This window comes from Pristiophorus japonicus, chromosome 14, assembly GCF_044704955.1.
Source record: "Pristiophorus japonicus isolate sPriJap1 chromosome 14, sPriJap1.hap1, whole genome shotgun sequence".
Classification (NCBI taxonomy): domain Eukaryota; kingdom Metazoa; phylum Chordata; class Chondrichthyes; family Pristiophoridae; genus Pristiophorus; species Pristiophorus japonicus.
Genome location: NC_091990.1, coordinates 58,292,176 through 58,314,372, shown reverse-complemented (window position 1 = coordinate 58,314,372; position 22,197 = coordinate 58,292,176). Strand labels below are relative to the sequence as shown.

At 44.9% G+C, this 22,197-nt stretch overlaps 1 protein-coding gene across 1 annotated transcript in view; it reads left to right on the top strand.

The window, feature by feature from the left end:
- The window catches only part of LOC139279399 (borealin-like), a 33,461-nt gene extending 22,572 nt beyond the window's left edge, over positions 1-10,889 (top strand). Inside the window, exons 8-11 of the mRNA XM_070898514.1 lie at positions 8,685-8,771; positions 9,105-9,222; positions 9,379-9,465; positions 10,744-10,889. Of these exons, the coding sequence (XP_070754615.1) occupies positions 8,685-8,771; positions 9,105-9,222; positions 9,379-9,465; positions 10,744-10,779 (328 nt within the window). The 3' untranslated portion in view covers positions 10,780-10,889. The remainder of the gene's footprint in view (positions 1-8,684; positions 8,772-9,104; positions 9,223-9,378; positions 9,466-10,743) is intronic.
- The last annotated feature ends 11,308 nt before the right edge of the window (positions 10,890-22,197 follow it).

The window sequence follows — 22,197 nt, the reverse complement described above, 5'->3', positions numbered from 1 at the left end:
CCCCCATTACAGCCCACCAGATCAAACTCTGGACCAACAGGGACCCCCTCCTATCCATGATAAAGAAATGTGTCCTGACTGGGGACTGGGCGCCCACACACAGGGCGTGCCCCGAGGAAGTCAGGCCGTTTCAGAGACGGATGGATGAACTCTCCGTCCAAGCTGACTGCCTGTTATGGGGCAGCCGGGTAGTCATGCCCCAGAAAGGAAGGGAAGCGTTCATCAGGGAACTCCACAGCAAGCACCCTGGCATCGTGTTAATGAAGGCCATTGCCCGGTCACAGCTGGCCAATGTCCCCAGGGAGGCCCCACTCAGCCCGTGGCCCTGGCCCTCCAGGCCATGGTCACGTATTCACGTGGACTATACGGGCCCGTTCATGGGAAAAATGTTCCTGATCGTTGTCGATGCATACTCGAAGTGGATCGAGTGCATCATATTGAACTCGTGCACGACATCCATCAGTGTGGAGAGTCTGCGTACGGTTTTTGCGACCCACGGCTTGCCGGACATCCTGGTCAGCGATAATGGCCGGAGTTTTACCAGCCATGAATTCCAGGAGTTTATGTCGGGCAATGGGATCAAGCACGTCCGGACAGCGCCGTTCAAGCCGGCCTCCAATGGCCAGGCGGAACGGGCGGTCCAAGTCATAAAGCAGGGTATGCTACGCATCCAAGGACCCTCCCTTTAGTACCGCCTATCGCGCCTCCTGCTGGCCTACAGGTCCCGGCCGCACTCGCTCACGGGAGTCCCGCCACTGGAACTCCTCATGAAACTCACGCTCAAGACGCGGCTGTCCCTTATTCACCCAGCCCTGGCAGACATTGTTGAGGGCAAGTGCCAGTCCCAAACCGAGCTCCATGATCGAGGCTCAAGGGGGAGGTGTATAGAAATAGATGACCCAGCATTTGTTCTTAACCATGCTGTGGGACCCAAATGGCTTGAGGGCACCGTAATTGGCAAAGAAGGAAACAGGATCATAGTGGTCAGACTAAACAATGGGCAGATATGCTGCAAACACTTGGACCAAGTGAAGACAAGGTTCAGTGCAGACACGGAGGAACCGGAAGAAGAGCATGATGAGATAGCACCCACACCACTGCCAGCGCACGAGCAACAAAGACAGCCCTCAGCATGCACAGTCCCTGCGGCCAGCCCAGACAGGCCGGAATCACCAAGTGACAGAGACGCGTGCTGAGGCTCAGCCACCAGAGCCACAACTGCAGCGCTCCACGAGAGAGCGTCGACCACCTGATAAACTTAACCTCTGAAACTAAAAGACCTAAGGGGGGAGGTGATATCATGCATTTCACCATCTTTCAGTGACTATAAGTATGTAACTGTAACTCATGCATACTGTACCTGTACCCTTGTAATGCACACCCTGACCACAGGGAGTGAGCTCCTCACCTGGGCTTCCAGGTATAAAAGGGGAGGTCCCACCCAGGATCAGCACTCTTTAGTCCTGGGAATAAAGTGAAGGTCACAGAGTGACCGTGTCTGATATATCCATGCCTCGTGTGAGTTTGTAACAAGGTGCAGAGACTCAACATTGATGGCATCAAGTATTGCATCCCAAGTTGTCACTTTAAGAAACTGTTTAAAATAATTCCTGGGTCTGGTTCTTCTGTTGAAGTCCAAGGGCATTAGCAAGTCACCATATGTTTTTTTAAATTTGTTCTGGGATGTGGGCATTTCTGGCAAGCCCATCCCTAATGCCCTTGAGAAGGTGGTGAGCCGTCGCCTTGAACCACTGCAGTCCTTGTGGTGAAGGTACTCTCACAGTGCTGTTAGGGAGGGAGTTCCAGGATTTTGACCCAACGGTAATATATTTCCAAGTCAGGATGGTGTATAACTTGGAGGGGAAATTGCAGGTGATGGTGCTACCCATGCGCCTACTGCTCTTGTCCTTCTAGGTGGTAGAGGTTGCGGGTTTGGGAGATACTGCCGAAGAAGCCGTGACAAGTTGCTGCAGTGCATCTTGTAGATGATACACACTGCAGACAGGGAGTGAATGTTTAACTAAGAACATAAGAAATAGGAACAGGAGTAGGCCATGCGGCCCCTCGAGCCTGCTCCGCCCTTCAATAAGATCATGGCTGATCTGATCATGTACTCAGCTCCACTTCCCCGCCCGTTCCCCATAACCCGTTATCCCCTTATCGGTTAAGAAACTGTCTATCTCTGTCTTAAATTTATTCAATGTCCCAGCTTCCACAGCTCTCTGAGGCAGCGAATTCCACAGATTTACACCCCTCTGAGAAGAAATTCCTCCTCATCTCTGTTTTAAATGGGCGGCCCCTTATTCTAAGATCATGCCCTCTAGTTCTAGTCTCCCCCATCAGTCGAAACATCCTCTCTGCATCCACCTTGTCAAGCCCCTTCATAATCTTATACATTTCGATAAGATCACCTCTCATTCTTCTGAATTCCAATGAGTAGAGGCCCAACCTACTCAACCTTTCCTCATATGTCAACCCCCTCATCCCCGGAATCAACCTAGTGAACCTTCTTTGAACTGCCTCCAAGCAAGTATATCCTTTCGTAAATATGGAAACCAAAACTGCACGCAGTATTCCAGGTGTGGCCTCACCAATACCTTGTATAGCTGTAGCAAGACTTTCCTGCTTTTATACTCCATCCCCTTTGCAATAAAGGCCAAGATACCATTGGCCTTCCTGATCACTTGCTGTAGCTGCATACCACCCTTTTGTGTTTCATAGAAACATAGAAAATAGGTGCAGGAGTAGGCCATTCGGCCCTTCTAGCCTGCACCGCCATTCAATGAGTTTATGGCTGAACATGCAACTTCAGTACCCCATTCCTGCTTTCTCGCCATACCCCTTGATCCCCCTAGTAGTAAGGACTTCATGCACAAGTAGCCCCAGGTCCTGCTGTACTGCGACACTTTGCAATCGTTCTCCATTTAAATAATAACTTGCTCTTTGATTTTTTTTCTGCCAAAGTGCATGACCTCACATTTTCCAACGTTATACTCCATCTGCCAAATTTTTGCCCACTCACTTAGCCTGTCTATGTCCTTTTGCAGATTTTTTGTGTCCTCCTCACACATTGCTTTTCCTCCCATCTTTGTATCGTCAGCAAACTTGACTACGTTACACTTAATCCCTTCTTCCAAGTCGTTAATGTAGATTGTAAATATTTGGGGTCCCAGCACTGATCCCTGCAACACCCCACTAATTACTGGTTGCCAACCAGAGAATAAACCATTTATCCCGATTCTCTGTTCTGTTCGTTAGCCAATCGTCTATCCATCCATGCTAATATATTACCCCTAACCCCGTGAACTTTTATCTTGTGCAGCGAACTTTTATCTTGTGCAGCAACCTTTTATGTGGCACCTTGTCAAATGCCTTCTGGAAGTCCAAATACACCACATCCACTGGTTCCCCTTTATCCACCCTGTTCGTTACATCCTCAAAGAACTCCAGCAAGTTTGTCAAACATGACTTTCCCTTCATAAATCCACGTTGACTCTGCCTGACTGAATTATGCTTTTCCAAATGTCCAGCTACTGCTTCTTTAATAAAATTTTCCCAACCAAAGATATTAGGCTAACTGGTCTATAGTTTCCTGCATTTTGTCTGCCTCCTTTTTTAAATAGTGGCGTTACATTTGCAGTTTTCCAATCTGCTGGGATCTCCCCAGAATCCAGGTGATGGATGGAGTGCCAATCAAATGATCTGCTTTGTCCTGGATAGCGTTGAGCTTCTTGTGTTGTTGGAGCTTCACTCATCCAGGCAAGTGGAGAGTATTCCATCACACTACTAACTTGTGCCTCGTAGATGGTGGAAAGGCTTTGAGGAGGTGAGACACTCGCTAAGGAATATCCAACCTCTGACCCACTCTTGTTGCCACAATATTTATGTGGTCCATTCCAGTTTAATTTCTGGTCAATGGTGACCCCCACGATGTTGATGGTGGAGGAATCGGCGATGTTAATGCCATTGAATATCATGGGGAGGTGGTTAGACTCTTGATTGTTGGAGATGGTCATTGCCTGGCACTTGTGTGGCGCGAATGTTACTTGCCACTTACAGCCTGAATCTCGTCCATGTCTTGCTGCATGCGGGCATGAACTGCTTCATTGTCTGAGGAGTTGTGAATGGAACTGAACACTGCAATCATCAGCAAACATCCCCACTTCTGACCTTATGATGGAGAGAAGGTCATTGATGAAGCAGCTGAAGATGGTTGGGCCTTGGACACTTCCCTGAGGAACTCCTGCGATGATGTCCTGAGGCTGTGATGATTGACCTCCAACCACCAGAACCATCTTCCTTTGTGTTAGGTATGACTCCAGCCAGTGGAGAGTTTCCCCCTGATTCCCATTGACTTCAGTTTCACTAGGGCTCCCTGATGCCATACTCAGTCAACTGCTGCCTTGATGTCAAGGGCAGTCATTCTCACCTCACCTCTGGAATTCAGTTCTTTTGTCCATGTTGGACCAAGGCTGTAATGAGGTCTGGAGCTGCGTGCTCCTAGCAGAACCCAAACTGAGCATCGGTGAGCCAGAATCACGTGATAGCACTGTCGACGATACCTTCCATCACTTTGCTGATGATTGAGTGTAGACTGATGGGGTGATAATTGGTCGGATTGGATTTGTCCTGCTTTTTATGGACAGGTCATACCAGGGCAGTTTTCCACATTGTTGGGTCGATGCCAGTGTTGTAGCTGTACTACAACAGCTTGGCTAGAGGTGCAGCTAGTTCTGGAGCACAAGTCTTCAGCATCTTCGGGATGTTGTCAGGTTCCATAACCTTTGCTGTATCCAGTGCGCTCAGCCATTTCTTGATATCACGTGGAGTGAATAGAATTGATATGTAGCCTGAGACTCCTGAAGGTAAGTTCTGCATTAAGTGGCACGATGTCCTCCTTCCCCTCGGAAATGGCTTGCGCCCAAATTGTCGTCCTTGCATTTTATTGGGCCTTCCAGAAAGGCTTGATTATGGAGCCCCTCAAAGCAGAGTTAAAGACACTGCCGTGTCCTTCAGGTTGATTCGGTTACAATTGGCAGCTTCCTGCAAAGCATGCAACCTCTAGCAGGCAATCCGAATACTCCAAATTGACTAGTTGATTTCGAGGGGTTAATTATACTCTTGCATCTGGCTGCAAGATATTTCATTTTTACCAGAACTTCTTCAATTGGTGTGTAGCTCACGATTGTGGAATGGTGAAAGTCTCCGAGCGATGTGTCTCTTACCAAAGTCCTCTGTCAATGGTGGGTGCTGAACTGATCAAGTTAGTCCATTTCAGCAGTCTGCCTGGTACAACAGACCGGTTTGAACTCTGCATGATGTGATTATCTGCGCAGCCAGGGGAAAATCTGGTGTCTTCCTGCTGTCACTTTGATTGACAGCCTAGCTTGATTCCTGGGTTGAGCGATTATAGAAAATAGAAAATAGGTGCAGGAGCAGGCCATTCAGCCCTTCTAGCCTGCACCGCCATTCAATGAGTTCATGGCTGAACATGAAACTTCAGTACCCCCTTCCTGCTTTCACGCCATACCCCTTGATCCCCCAAGTAGTAAGGACTTCATCTAACTCCCGTTTGAATATATTTAGTGAATTGGCCTCAACTACTTTCTGTGGTAGAGAATTCCACAGGTTCACCACTCTGGGTGAAGATGTTTCTCCTCATCTCGGTCCTAAATGGCTTACCCCTTATCCTTAGACTGTGACCCCTGGTTCTGGACTTCCCCAACATTGGGAACATTCTTCCTGCATCCAACCTGTCCAAACTCGTCAGAATTTTAAACGTTTCTATGAGGTCCCCTCTCATTCTTCTGAACTCCAGTGAATACAAGCCCAGTTGATCCAGTCTTTCTTGATAGGTCAGTCCCACCATCCCGGGAATCAGTCTGGTGAATCTTCGCTGCACTCCCTCAATAGCAAGAATGTCCTTCCTCAAGTTAGGAGACCAAAACTGTACACAATACTCCAGGTGTGGCCTCACCAAGGCTCTGTACAACTGTAGCAACACCTCCCTGTCCCTGTACTCAAATCCCCTCGCTATGAAGGCCAACATGCCATTTGCTTTCTTAACCGCCTGCTGTACCTGCATGCCAACCTTCAATGACTGATGTACCATGACACCCAGGTCTCGTTGCACCTTCCCTTTTCCTAATCTGTCACCATTCAGTTAATAGTCTGTCTCTCTGTTTTTACCACCAAAGTGGATAACCTCACATTTATCCACATTATACTTCATCTGCCACGCATTTGCCCACTCACCTAACCTATCCAAGTCACTCTGCAGCCTCATAGCATCCTCCTCGCAGCTCACACTGCCACCCAACTTGGTGTCATCTGCAAATTTGGAGATACGACATTTAATCCCCTCGTCTAAATCATTAATGTACAATGTAAACAGCTGGGGCCCCAGCACAGAACCTTGCGGTACCCCACTAGTCACTGCCTGCCATTCTGAAAAGTACCCATTTACTCCTACTCTTTGCTTCCTGTCTGACAACCAGTTCTCAATCCATGTCAGCACACTACCCCCAATCCCATGTGCTTTAACTTTGCACATTAATCTCCAGTGTGGGACCTTGTCGAAAGCCTTCTGAAAGTCCAAATATACCACATCAACTGGTTCTCCTTTGTCCACTTTACTGGAAACATCCTCAAAAAATTCCAGAAGATTTGTCAAGCATGATCTCCCTTTCACAAATCCATGCTGACTTGGACCTATCATGTCACCATTTTCCAAATGCGCTGCAATGACATCCTTGAGAATTGATTCCATCATTTTACCCACTACTGAGGTCAGGCTGACCGGTCTATAATTCCCTGCTTTCTCTCTCCCTCCTTTTTTTAAAAAGTGGGGTTACATTGTCTACCCTCCACTCGATAGGAACTGATCCAGAGTCAATGGAAAATGACTGTCAATGCATCCACTATTTCCAAGGCCACCTCCTTAAGTACTCTGGGATGCAGTCCATCAGGCCCTGGGGATTTATCGGCCTTCAATCCCATCAATTTCCCCAACACATTTTCCCGACTAATAAAGATTTCCCTCAGTTCCTCCTCCTTACTAGACCCTCTGACCCCTTTTATATCCGGAAGGTTGTTTGTGTCCTCCTTAGTGAATACTGAACCAAAGTACTTGTTCAATTGGTCTGCCATTTCTTTGTTCCCCGTTATGACTTCCCCTGATTCTGACTGCAGGGGACCTACGTTTGTCTTTACTATCCTTTTTCTCTTTATATACCTATAGAAACTTTTGCAATCCGCCTTAATGTTCCCTGCAAGCTTCTTCTCGTACTCCATTTTCCCTGCCCTAATCAAACCCTTTGTCCTCCTCTGCTGAGTTCTAAATTTCTCCCAGTCCCCAGGTTCGCTGCTATTTCTGGCCAATTTGTATGCCACTTCCTTGGCTTTAATACTATCCCTGATTTCCCTAGATAGCCACGGTTGAGCCACCTTCCCTTTTTAATTTTTACGCCAGACAGGAATGTACAATTGTTGTAATTCATCCATGCGGTCTCTAAATGTCTGCCATTGCCCATCCACAGTCAACCCCTTAAGTATCATTCGCCAATCTATCTTAGCCAATTCATGCCTCATACCTTCAAAGTTACCCTTCTTTAAGTTCTGGACCATGGTCTCTGAATTAACTGTTTCATTCTCCATCCTAATGCAGAATTCCACCATATTATGGTCACTCTTCCCCAAGGGGCCTCGCACAATGAGATTGTTAATTAATCCTCTCTCATTACACAACACCCAGTCTAAGATGGCCTCCCCCCTAGTTGGTTCCTTGACATATTGGTCTAGAAAACCATCCCTTATGCACTCCAGGAAATCCTCCTCCACCGTATTGCTTCCAGTTTGGCTAGCCCAATCTATGCGCATATTAAAGTCACCCATTATAACTGCTGCACCTTTATTGCATGCACTCCTAATTTCCTGTTTGATGCCCTCCCCAACATCACTACTACTTTTGGAGGTCTGTACACAACTCCCACTAACGTTTTTTGCCCTTTAGTGTTCTGCAGCTCTACCCATATAGATTGAGTAGAATAGGCCTATATACTGTGGAGTTTAGAAGAAGGAGAGGCTGTTTCCTCTAGCTGGAGAGTCTGGACCTAGGGGGTCATCGTCTCAGGATAACAGGTCGGCTATTTAGGACTGAGATGAGAAATATCTTCACTCAAAGGGGTTTGAGCCTTTGGCATTCACTACCCCAGAGGGCTGTGGATGTTCAGTCGTTGAGTAGTTTCAAGACTGAGATCGATAAACTTTTGGGCATTAAAGGAATCCAGGGATAGGCTGTAAAAGTTGAGTTGATGGAGAAGATCAGCCATGATCTTATTGAATGGAGGAGCAGGGTCGAGGGGCCGTATGGTCTACTACTCCTATTTCTTATGTTCTTATTAAGAAGGGCGCAGATCTTTTTTTGGCATTCATCCTTGGACTGCTGATTTTCTAGAAAGTCCTCCAAACAAAAGATGTAGCTGACAGATTTGAAAAGTTTGTACTGTGAAGCCTGGACTAGAATGTGAAAGTAATCCAGTTGCCATGTTGTGTATAGGTCCTGCAAGCAGTAGAATTGGCCCAGTATCCTGAGGGGAAAGCAGCAGGGAGATGCTTTTTCTTCTTGAATTGTAACTGTTTTGATAGATTATTTCATCACTAATTGTGTATTTTCAATTGTACAGGGCAAGCCGGACCAAGGGCTCCAGTTCTGCGACTAAATCTGATATATGGGGGCCCACACCACTGATAACACCTAAATTTGATTCACGGTCAGTTTATTAAATGTTCAGTAAAACCAGACATAAAATTTAAAGTGCTTATGTTCTGGAGGTTGAAGTAAATACCCATATGTAATTTTATTTTTCTGGTATCAAACCTGAAACAATTGCTGACAAACCAACATGAATTTTCGAAACATTACTTTAATTGTACAATGCGTAGCTTTAAAATTAACCTTGGAATTTCAATTTTGTCTCTGATTACAAAAGCTTTGTAACTTGGTTTGAGTAGCTACCAGAATTTGGTTTAGTTGGTATGATGTTTTCAAATGATTTTGTAGCAAGTGATGTTGATGTTGTCTGTTTTGTAAATGGTTCATTTAGGCTGCCGAAGACGACAACTCGCTTGCGAAAAATGGGGGAGCGTGTGTTTAGCTTTTCAGGAAGCCCGCTCGCCGAAGCCAAAGAAATGACCATCAGTATCCCAACTGCGGATGGACAGGTGAGCCTGAGCTGACCGAGGACTTGGGCAGCTGCCCATTGTTTAATGATGTACACTGCAGACGAGTGTTCTAGGATCCATTTGTTCTACAACCAGATTAAAAAGTTGATCTAAAACAGAGCTCCTGCAAAGACTAATTCAAATTTGCCCTTTTAGAATATCCAATTGCTGGCCAGCAAAATAAACAATACAGATTTAACTCAACTGGACGACCAGACATTTAAAGGTTTTGAGCAACTTTCTGTAAGTACTATCCATAATAATAATAGTCAGTTTTTGTCTGTCCTGGGTTTTGTCTGTCCTGGGACGGGGGCTGGAAGCATGTGACAGTTGCACCGACTAATTGGCGATCAAGGCCTGCCCAGCCTTGCAACCAATCAGGGCGGAGAGCGATGGATCTGCTCTAATGAGGAGGCGGCAGTGGATGCAGCAGGGCCTATGGGCATGGGAGAGACGGACGGGGGAGAGAGAGAGAGAGTGAGAACATCAGCGTTGATTCTATAGATGAAGATGGGAACAGTCTAAAGTATTGCTGCAATAAAGATATTAATTTGACCGCAAATGTTTTGCAGGTCTCTGCTAGTTTTATTATATTAAGAAGTATTGAGCTTCAGAATTTTCAAATGGCTTAGTGATCACATTATAATGGTGTAGTTGCAATTAATTATTAATTACAGATCTTCTGCCAGGCTTACACCTCATATTCTCTCGAGTTCTTGTGCCTGTCTGATTACATTTTCCATATTCATTTGAGGCTTGCAAAATGATTCTTGGGTTATCCTACATTTCAAATAATTTCAAGTCTTTGGTTTGTGGTGGTTCTGATTTACTGTTTATTAATTGTCTAAAAGTTGACGGTAAAGTAGGTAGAAAAATGTTTTTATCAAAGCGGGTCTCTGCAAAGATAATTCAGCTGTACTTGGATTAACATGGGTCGACCCTTTAGCAGCTTTTTTTTTTAAATAGAGAAGTTTGATCCCTTCACTGCCTGGAAGGGCCCACCCATGAATTTCCAGTTGTGGACCCTCCAGTTAAAATGTGGGATAACACTTTATCATTGTGTAAAATTGGTCATCCTTGATGGATGGAAGCTTTAGATGATCAGAAACGGAAGCCATTAAGATTTTCCTTCTACCCATGCCCTGCAGATCTGCTAACCCAGGGTGCTGAGTATTATTCCCTGTAAACTGCGCTTTGTTCTGTGCGGCCTGTTTTTTAGTGCGCGGTCCCTTTAAATTTCCGCGCAAAGCACGGTGTTTACAATGGGGAAACCGGTGAGCGGCCTGCCTGGGACCTTTTCCATTGCTGTGGGGCCGTGCAGCTCAGTGGGAACATTGGTGCTGAGGTAAATTGTAACATCTGCATGGATGTCAATAAATGCACAACTTGGCCTGCTGCTCTCATAGCCAAAAGATGAATTTAAAATAAATTCTAAATGTATTTTGGGGGAGCAGTCAGGGAAGAATAATTGTGGAATAAATGCCACTTGGATTCTAATTAGTATCTGTTTTTACTTTGTAGCATCAGCTCAACGAAATGTTGAAGATGAGAAGATGAAAGCTGGGATATGCCAAAAATACTATTCGTGTGAATTCTTGTTTGAAGTATGATATCATATTGTGGTTTGACAGAACTGTGTTTTGTTAATAAATATTATGGTTTTACAATCGGAGGCAATAACCCATTTCTGGTTCAAGTCGATCACTGCACAAAGAAGTTGTTCCTGCCTCTGAATTTTATGCAGCATCTATATTCCAATAGGCCCATGTGCCAAAATTTTATTGACAAACCTTTTTCTACATTGAGAACAAGAAAGGGTGAACATACATTATTCTAAAGGCCAGCATTTATTGCCCATCCCTAATTGTCCTTTAGAGCCACTTTCTTGAACTACTGCAGTCCATGTGGTGAAAGTGCTCAGCTGTTTGATATGAGTGGCTTTCGAGGCCACTTCTGTGGGCAGTTTGGAAACTTTGTGGGACTGGGGTCCCTTGTAGGTAATGTCGGCGGATTTCCTTCCCTGGTGAACCAGTTGGGTATTTGCGAGAATCCAACGTTCATGGTCACTTTTACTGAGGTCAGTTTTTATTTATTTCCAGATTTTTTTTAACTAAATTCAAATGTTCAAACTGCCATGATTGGATTTTCACTCACGTTCTTTAGATTATTAGTCCAGTGACATTATTGTACTTGTATGCTAAAGAGAAAGCCCTGTCACAGCTCCTCCTGTGCGAAAAGTATTTAAAATGCAAAATCTTCTCGCTTGTCACTACTGCTTCAGCTCCGATGCATTTCTGGGTTGCTTAAAACATCCTCACTTCCCTGCCTTTTTAAAGTCTTCTCAAACTCCATTCTCTTGAGCCAAGTTTGAATGGTAAGGAAAGATGAAAAGTACTTATTTTTAATAATCCCAACAAAGAAGTAATTGTTAGCAGAAATTGCTGGAACTTTGGCATATTAAAGCTCTAGTGTCAAGAGCTTCCATAAAACTGGAAGTGTAACATATTCTACTTGGATGGTATCCATTCATAAAAACCTAAGAAATAGGAGCAGGAGTAGGCCATTTGGCCCCTCGAGCCTGCTACGCCATTCAGTAAGATCATGGCTGATCTGACCTTGGCCTCAATTCCACTTTCCTGCCCACTCCCTATAAAAGGCAGCTTCTGCTTCCGCAAAGAGTCCATGATTGCAGAGGAGCAGCTATGATAGAGTGGATTTTTTTAAAAATCTACCTCTTTTAGATCTTGGGTAATCATAGAGCATGCCACACCAAAAATTGCACCGGTGCTGATCTGTCTGGTGTGCATCTGAGTTTAGAAACTGATCAGCTCGGGGCAGGTAGCCAGAGGTTGAAAGTTTAATAAATCACAATTGAAATGATTGGAGCTGAAGCAGCCCGCAGCTAAAATGTTGCATTATTTCACCTGTAGATGGCGATAGTAGATGGTAGGCAGAGGAAACGTTACAGGGACACCCTCAAAGCCTCCTTGATAAAATGTAACATCCCCACTGACACCTGGGAGTCCCTGGCCCTAGACTGCCCTAAGCGGAGGAAGTGCATCCGGGAGGGCGCTGAGCACCTCGAGTCTCGTCGCCGAGAGCATGCAGAAAACAAGCGCAGGCAGCGGAAGGAGCATGCGGCAAACTAGACTCACCACCCACCCTTCAACCGCTGTCTGTCCCTTATGTGACAGAGACTGTAATTCCTGTATTGGACTGTACAGCCACCTGAGAACTCACTTATTGAGTGGAAGCAAGTCCTTGATTTCGAGGGACTGCCTCTGATGATGAGATGGTGATATAGTTCAGCAGAACAGCCAGTGCGAGAAGTATTAATACACATTTAAAGGAAGTCTAAATGAAAAATAAAACGAGGTACAAGAAAACAAATAATAAGCTGGTCAGTTACTTGCAGAGATGTTTACATCCCACCATGGCACCTCTGAATTTATCTGTGAACTCTCTTATTCTTTTCTCTCTGTTACAATCAGGACATGTCTTAATCTGTGCCATGAATGTCCATTCGCACATGTATTTTGTCTCCCATTCCAGACCCAAGTTCATTATTTCTAAATTTCTTTTAACTTGCTCTTCTCTCCACCACCATGGACCCTTCTCTTCTGTCTCCCTTTCCTGTTACCCAGTCATGCCTCCTTTAATTTTTTGCCCTTCAGATATTTTGCCCTCCCATATCGCTACTCCAACCCTTCACTGTTTCTCTAGTTTCCTACTCTCCTGCCGCTGTCTTTTTTAAATGGTGAGAGATTGGGAAATGTTGGTGTTCAGCGGGATCTGGGTGTCCTTGTAACAGGAATCACTGAAAGTTAACAGGCAGGTACAGCAAGCAGATAAGAAAGCACATGGTATGTTGGCCTTTATTACGCAAGGATTTGAGTATAAGAGTAAAGATGTCTTACTACAATTATATAGCGCCCTGGTGAGACCGCACCTGGAGTATTGTGTATAGTTTTGGTCTCCTTAGGAAGGATATATTTGCCATCGAGGGAATGCAACGAAGGTTCACCAGACTAATTCCTGTGATGGGGGGGATTGTCTAGACTCGGCCAATATTCTCTAGAGTTTAGAAGAATGAGAGATGATCTCATTGAAACATACAAAATTCTTACAGGGCTTGACAGGGTAGATGTAGGGAGGATGTTTCCTCTGGCTGAGGAGTCTAGAACCAGGAGTCAGAATAAGGGGTCAGCCATTTAGGACTGAGATGAGGAGAAATTTCTTAACGTAGAGGGTGGTGAATCTTTGGAGTTCTCTACCCTAAAGCGCTGTTTAAGCTCAGTCGTTGAGTATATTCAAGACAGAGATGATAGATTTTTGGATATTAAGGGAATCCATGGATATTGGGATAGTGCAGGAAAGTGGAATTGAGATAGAAGATCAGCCATGATCTTATTGAATGGGGGAGCAGGCTTGAGGAGCTGAATGGCCTCGGTTTAACGTTTCGTCTGAAAGGCGGCACTTCCAAGAGTGCAGCACTGCCTTGATACTGCACTGGAGTGTAAACTTAGAGTTTGTGCTCAAATCTCTGGAGTGGGATTTAACCGTGCGACGGTGCTCCCACTGAGCCATGGCTGACACTTATTATTTTAGTAATAAAAGAAACAAGGAATAGAATAAAGGAAGAATATCCAGTGTAAAGCCCCCAGCTACAATTTGGGGTGGGGGTGAAAGGTAAGGGAGTCAAAAAGCATTCATAACAAATGAGTCAATGTTAAATGCATGCATTTTGAGGGGAGTGGCTGGCTCCGATGTAGACCACCGTAATACTGAGCATCCACTGTGATAGAATCTCTAAAAGGAGGTTACAGTGAATTAAAATCACCTTTTTGAAAGTGTGACGTGGTAGTATAACTTGACCAATCACTGTACGATGTCTAGTGTCTCCGTTCTATTTGCAATGCACTGCACACCCTTTCCAGTCTAAGTTGATGGTTCCATCCACTGACATTAAATGAAACGACATTCGAAGTTGGCATGATTTAAGTGATCAGACAGATGAAGGCACAACACAACGTCACAACTACAGCCGAGTGGAATTCAGACAGCAACCAAAAACGACACAGAAGTTAGTATATGCTCAATGACAGCCAGCTATCAGACAAAGCAGCAATCTCTGACAGCATAACCTTAAATGGCCATGATATATGGAGGAGACCAATCACAATTCATCACTACCTAATTAAGCACTGGACACAAACTGAACAAGACAAAGCTCCAAAAACAACAACTTGCATTTATATAGCGCCTTTAACGTAGTAAAATGTCCCAAGGCGTTTCACAGGAAGATAATTAGATGAAAATTAACACCGAGGCAAAGAATGAGACAGGACAGGTGGTCAAAGAGGTAGGTTTTATGGACCATCTTAAAAGGAGAGAGGCGGAGTGGTATAGAGAGGAAATTCCAGAGTTTAGATGGCTGAATGAGTGACTGCCAATGGTGGGCTGAAGGAAATGGCAGAGGGACAAGAGACCAGAGTTGGAGGAACATAGAGTTCTTGAGCCCCATTCCCCTACCATCAGGCTGAATAACTTCTCAGGAGTGCCAAACAAGACACGGCACACACATCGTGGCAGCAAATAGGCTCAGCCTGCAGAGGGGAAATGGCAGGGAAGATCCTCACAACCTCTTTCAACTAAAGCCTCCAGCAGTCAGAAAATGGTCAGATGGCTTCTTTAGGAACCACCTACCCAAAAGCCATCACCTGAGCACAGTGCTCGACTAGTAAAGAGGATACACCCCCTCATACTATGTGATCATTACAATATAGATGTGCAACAACTTGTTTTTATATAGGGCCTTCAACATAGAAAATTGTCCCAAGATGAAAATTGATGCTAAGCTAAAGGAGATACTAAAAGTTTGGTCAAAGAGGTGGATTTTAAGGAGGGTCTAAAGGATGAACTGGCCATTCACTTAATTGGCTGTTTATGGGACCTTGCTGTGCTCAAGTTGGCTGCTGTTATTTGCCTACATTGACTGCGCCTCCAAAGTTACTCATAGTCTACGTAGTGCTTCAAAAGTGATGAGCTGCTGTATGAATCAGAGTTACTTTCTGAAATTGTTTTGCTGATTAAACCCAAGGGGTTTTCATTCCAAACATTTTGTTTTATTTTAAACTCAGTAAAATATGGATTTGATTTCACATGAATCCGGTTAAAAAATCAAATAATAAAACTTACAATATTTTGTACAATACAATACTATCAACCAGTTTTTAGAAAGCCAGCAGATGGCACTAAATACTTATCTTTTCAACCATCCCCTAAACAGGCAGAACAAACAGCAGCGAGCTTTCCAAACTGGGTGAATAATAAAATAATCACGAGGAACTTAAAAAAATATTAAACTAGCAGTAATGTTTAATGTCTGCAGACTATTTGATTGTTATATTTTGCATGTTTTTGGTCAAATTTATAACAAGCTAAACATTTGCATTTTAAAAAATATTCACCTAAAATGTCTTAATTGTTTTGTGTGTTTTTTAAAAATGAATTCAGGTGCAATTTGTGGAAGGGGGAAGAATTCATTGTTACAAAACATCTTATTCATTACATACCTGCCAACTTGGAAAAACCAGCACAAGCTGGCACAGCCTCAGCAAAGTTGACAGCCCTGTGAGATATCTGGAGGTCAGAATTTAAGATTTAACCAGCATTTGATCGCTTTTTGGATGAGCCGTTAAACTGAGACCCAGTCATCCCTCTCAGGTGGACGTAAAAGATCCCACAGCACTATTTCGAAGAAGAGCAGGGGAGTTCTCCCCGGTGTCCTGGCCAACATTTATCCCAAAACTAACATCACTAAAACAGATTATCTGGTCATTTATTTCATTGCTGTTTGTGGGTACTTGCTGGGCACAAATTGGCTGCTGCATTTCCCACATTACAACAGTGACTACACTTCAAAAGTGCTTCATCGGCTGTAAAGCATTTTGGGCCGTCCTGAAGATGTGCAAGACATTATTGTTTTGGTAAATCACACGCCTTGGCATATCATTCTTTGGCATTGAAGATGACTGAAATCTGATCATGAATAATCTTAAAATCTCAGAACATAACAGTGACAATTGGTTTTAGCATAAACAAAGCTATCATAAAAGGTAATTTAACTTTGCCTGCAAGTTAAGATGCGGAAAATATATTTGTATGAAGTGTCATTAGAATTACTCTGCAGACTCATGCACAATGTAAACTTGAGTTCGTGTTCCATTGGACGTAGAGGCATTTCTAGAGACCGAAGGCAGCGAGGCATGTGAGAGTAAGAATTCAGCTGCTTGCTTATGGGTAGCAACAGTGTACATTCATCAGTTACCAGCAAAATCATTCTAAAAGGATGTGTATGATCTTACTGTGAATAATGGACAGAGCAAATCATGTTTTTTCTTTATTTGTTCAAGGGATGTGGGCGTCGCTGGCAAGGCCGGCATTTATTGCCCATCCCTAATTGCCCTTGAGAAGGTGGTGGTGAGCCACCTTCTTGAACCATTGCAGTCCGTGTGGTGAAGGTACTCCTACAGTGCTGTGAGGGAGGGAGTTCCAGGATTTTGACCCAGCGACGATGAAGGAATGGCAATATACTTAAAATCGACTTGGCATCAATCAAGTGGGGCGTTAATGATAGCTAAACTGCTGAATAGATATTGTGACTATTTTATAACAGCTTGCACTCAGAATTTATCACACATAAATATATCCAAAATGAGCAGCCGAAAATTCCTTTGGGCATAGTAATTCAAATGACTGACATTTAAGGGCAAAGCTGTTGTGACTGATGGGGTTGCTTGCCAAGACAGCGGGAAATTTGATTTGAAGGCTGTTCCAAGCATTGTCGCCGCTACACACCAATACTTTAGGCAACTAAATTATTTTCCTTAAGTGTTGCAGTGGAACGGGGGGATCCCAGTAATGAGTGCGGACAAGATCTAGGGGCTTCTATAGATTCAATGGAGCAAACATTCCCCTTACTGAACGTGGGCGTAAGGTTCCACCTGGATGCAATACCTAGAGGAAGATTGGACGGGTAAGATCCCATCGCCATGTTGGAGCCTGCCGATCTGTTAAATTAATGGCAGAATGTGTGACACCTCACCCCACTCCACCCCTAGTTTTCCTCTACATGTTGCATCCAAGGGATCCTTTATATCCAAGTGCAATCAGAGGAAAATCTGTCCCACCATGTGCAACCACCGTGCAGACCGAGAACTCAATTATTTGAATCAATTGTTGCAGGGGAATTTCAATCTTTGTTCTTCCAAGTGACTGAAGTATGGTGATTCAAAGTGTGGTGGCATTTAAAATACACTCGTACATTAGAAAGAGGAGATCGACGGGCCAGGAACTTGCGAGAGGAGAATGGTGCTAGAGAGCCCAGGAGGGTGGGACTAGGCTAAGAACAGCTGAGTGTGCTCCTCCAGAGTAAGCCACAGTGTCATCTCAAGATAAATATAGATGAGGAAGGCCACTTGGCCAATCTTGGCTTATCCATCAGGAAGGACCCTAAAGTGCCACCATCATGGCACCCAGTTGTTTCTCAAATGCTTCTAGGATTTCCATCTCCACTACTTGGAAGTCCATTCCATATGTTAAAGAAAAGAAAGACTTGCATTTATATAGCACCTTTCACTACGTAATGATGTCCCAAAGCGCTTTATAGCCAATGAAGTAATGTTGAAGTGTAATCTCCACCCACCCCACCCCCTTCCTCCACCTTCAATATTTTTATAGCTAAGAAATATTAGTGTTCAAAGAAAATGAAAAACTTTTTTTTGATGCCCAGGAAATTAAACTTAAATTCCTCGGAGATACCAGGACAATCCTGGATGGTTGAAAATCCAAAAAGCACGATATAAATAGAAAGAAAATAACTTGCATTTATATAGCGTCTTTCATGACCTCAGATGTCCATCAGTGCTTTATAGCCAATGATGTATTTTTGATGGGTGATTACTGTTGTGATGTGGGAAATGTGGCAGACATTTTGTGCACAGCAAGCTCCCACAAACAGCTATGCGATAAAGACATAATCTGTATTTTAAGTGATGTTAGTGAGGGATAAATATTGGCCAGGATACCGGTGACCCCTGCCCTTCCTCAAAATAGTGCCATGGGACCTTTTACCTTCACCTAAGAGGGCAGATGGGGCCACAATTTAACATCGAAATACAGCATCTCTGACAGTGCAGCACTCCCTCAGAACTGCAACCTAGATTTTATGCTCAAGTCTCTGGAGTGGGATTTGAACCTACGACCTTCTTATCCGGAGGCAAAAGTGCCCCATTGTTCCACAGCTCTTGTAAACATACCCTTTGAAGCGGCATGAAAAGGCTGAATGGAAGCCTCCACAATGCCAACAAGGTGTGAATTGCCTTGCATTCATCTTTTGTTGGGGACTCTCAGTCATCTGGGTCACCTGAGACCTGCTGGCAGTTGCAAACTCGTGGGTTCTGCCCTGTACATTTCTGCTCGCAAACACAGTTCCAGTTAATTTATGAACATTGCTCGCACTTGTGTGCTGAGAGATTTGTTTGGTGTTATCACTGGTGGACATAAACGCCTGTGTTATCGCAATGGCCTTACTGAGGGTCGGTGTCTCTACAGTCAAAAGTTTTCGTAGGATGGTCTCATGGCCAATGCCCAATACAAAAAAGTCAAAAAGTCTCTTAGCATTCGCTCCAGGTAGCCATCAAACTCACATTGTCCTGCAAGTCACCTTAGCTCAGCGACATAGCTCGCCACTTCCTGACCTTCAGATCGCTAGCACGTGTAGAATCGATACCTCGCCATCAGCACGCTCTCCCTCGGGTTAAGATGCTCCCGAACCAGTGTACACAGCTCCTCATATGACTTATCTGTGGGTTTCACCAAAGCCAGAAGATTCTTCATGAGGCTATAGGTCGGTGCCCCGCAGACTGTGAGGAGGACCACTGTCCTTTTTGCAGCGCTTCCTTCTCTGTCCAGCTCGTTGGCTACAAAGTACTGGTCTAACCATTCAACATAGGCTTCCCAGTCCTCACCCTCCGAGAACTTGTCCAGGATGCCCACAGTTTGCTGCATCTTTGCATTGGATTCGTATTCTCGTCACCAGTTATTGTGTTCCTAACACAGATGAGGCTGCACACAGGGAGGTTAAAGTAACAGTGACCTCAGTCTTTAATAAGACACTCCAGAGTGAGGCCTTAGGGGCCGGCTTATATACAGTGCTCCCAAAGGATGCTGGGATCCCTTGGGACTTCAGGGGATGAGCTCCCTGGTGGCGGAACATGGGAGTGCATACTTTACAGGTACACAACAGCAAGGGTAGCAAGAGATAAGAAGCAAAGGCAGGTAAATTGACTTGAGGTACAGATCAGCCATGATCTAACTGAAGGGTGGAGCAGGCCCTAGGGGCTGAATGGCCTACTCCCATTTCTAATGTTCCTATCTGAATGCTGCCAGCATCCAGGGATAGCACCAGGAATCAACAGTGAGGGGGTGGGGAATCAAACATGACAGATTGGGAAGGAGTGTGTGTGTTTCTCATTGTGTAACGATATTCCTGCACAAAATCTGAATCTCTGGGCTGACAGTTACACTTGTTAACTGGTCTGTGGCTCTTCATTGTTGGGGGGCAATTGGTTCATTTCTGTGGCCTCACTCATATCATCATCATCATCATAGGTGGCCCCTCGAACGAGGATGACTTGCTTCCACATGGGTTCACAGATGTTTCAATGCAGGACCCGATGTTCCAGTCTTGAACTCCAATTGAGGGAGTGGAAGATGCCTTGTGTGTGGATTTTTTTAACATGTGACCGTTGCACATCAGCCACCACACGGGCTTGACAGAGCTAGGCCTTTATACCAGTGGCAAAAGTTAACCAGGACGACTGGAGACCTGCTCTGCTGCACAGACCTAGTGTGCACACATATCGCAGTGTGGGCTGGCCCGTGCTATCCCTGGGCCCTCGGCTCTTCTGGGCCCCGTACCCTCAATCGCTGCTCCTCCGCCACAACCATTTGCCGCACCTCTGCCACGAACTCTCGCCGCACCTCCGCCACGAACTCTCGCCGCTCCTCCGCCATAAACATTCGCCGCACCTCCGCCATGATCACCCACCAAATCTCAACCACGATCCCTCATCACTGCTCCACCCCGATCACTCATCGCAAGTCTGCCACGATCTTCCCGCTCCTCCGCTGTAGCAGGGCCCCGCCGATGCTTCTGCCCACGCTCCAAACGGTGACCTGGGTCCTAATGACGTCACCCATTCGCCCACGTCGAAGCCATCGCACATTTGTGTCGGCTCGCGCTAGAAGCTGCAGTGGCTCGCTCCAGCTCTTATACTCCCGATCTGCGGTGATGACCTCTCGCAGGTCGGGGTGGCACACGATGCCTCACTCATAAACCTTCCATGATTGAAGACTTCCCCACATGCAGCTGCTGCTGCTGTTGCAAAGGCAAAGCAGCAGTGATGGGTGGTGCTATCCAACATTATTTGCTTTCCTCAGCAAGAGCAAAGTACAAGAAATCGGTGGGTGGAATCTGGTCGACTGAAGCATTTCTGTAAAGGGGGTATATGCAGCTTTAGAGGTGACAGTTTCTGAAAAGTCTCACTCACCAGATCTGTCGCTGATGTTATGAATTCTAGAGCATCACTAGATACTTAGATCATGTCCCGCGCCAAGGACCATATCCGTCAGCTAGCCCTCACTCCACGAACCAAAGTGTGCTTATATACACATTACGTGGCAATGTAGCACTGCTCAGGGCGAGATTCAAACACACTTATTACTGCAGCTTACTTAATGCAATTGGCATGAGCCCTCTCCTAGCCTTCAAGTAACAGAAGAATAAATACCATTAGACTGTGTGATTCAGGCTTTGAACTAGAAGTTGTCATGTATCTTACATTATTATATATAACTGTATCCTAACATGCTATACATGACTGTAATAAGATATGACCTGTAACCACCAGCATACCTTACCACCAGGGGTGCACTTGCAAGAGACAGGTATATAAGGGCAGGTCTCAGGCAAGTGCAGCATTCCAGAGCTGTGAAATAAAGGTGCAGGTCCAGAGTGACCTTGACTTCACTACATGCCTTGTGTGAATCTGTACTGAGGGGACAGGACTTTACAGAAGTCAGGTTTATTAAAGACAAAAATTAAACTGACAGAAAATCAATACAACAGGTTTCACTTGATCACAGAACTTTTAAATTACACTTCCTTCTTGGATTAAAAATAAAATAATAGACGCTTCTTCTAATAACCCTGGCCCAAACCTTCAACACATACACAAGCTTTGGTCTATTGTCGGGGAGTTTCCAGGTGTTTGTCTCGATCTCAATGGGCCCAAAAGAACAGAAGAGATGCAACAAGCTGAGTGGCAAACACCTCCTTTCTTGTTTAACCCGTGATGCAGTGAATACTGATTTACTGCACACCTTCAGGAGAGAGCTGGGGCGGAGAACACGTTGTACAAGAGTAAGGTATCCTGGAATACAAGTCAAGGTCAATGTGGTTCTCCTGGACTAGTTTTCGATCACTTAAAAGGGTCAGAGAAGAATTTTACAGATTCCTCTCCCCCTCTAATCAGCCCGAGTTTTTCTCTGGTTTTTCATAGAATCATAGACAATTATGACATAGAAGGAAGCCATTCGGCCCACCTTTGGAAAAAGAGCTACCTCCTAATCCCACTTTCCAGCACTAGGTCCATAGCCCTGTAGATTACAGCACTTCAGGTGCATATCCAAGTACCTTTTAAATGTGATGAGGGTTTCTGCCTCTACTACCCTTTCAGGCCGTGAGTTCCAGACCCCCACCACCCTCTGGGTGAAGAAATGTTTCCTAATCTCCCCTCTAATCCTTCTACTAATTATTTTAAATCTATTATCCCTGGTTTTTGGCCCCTCTGCTAAGGGACATCTTCCTGTCCACTCTATCCAGGCCCCTCATAATTTTATACACCTCAA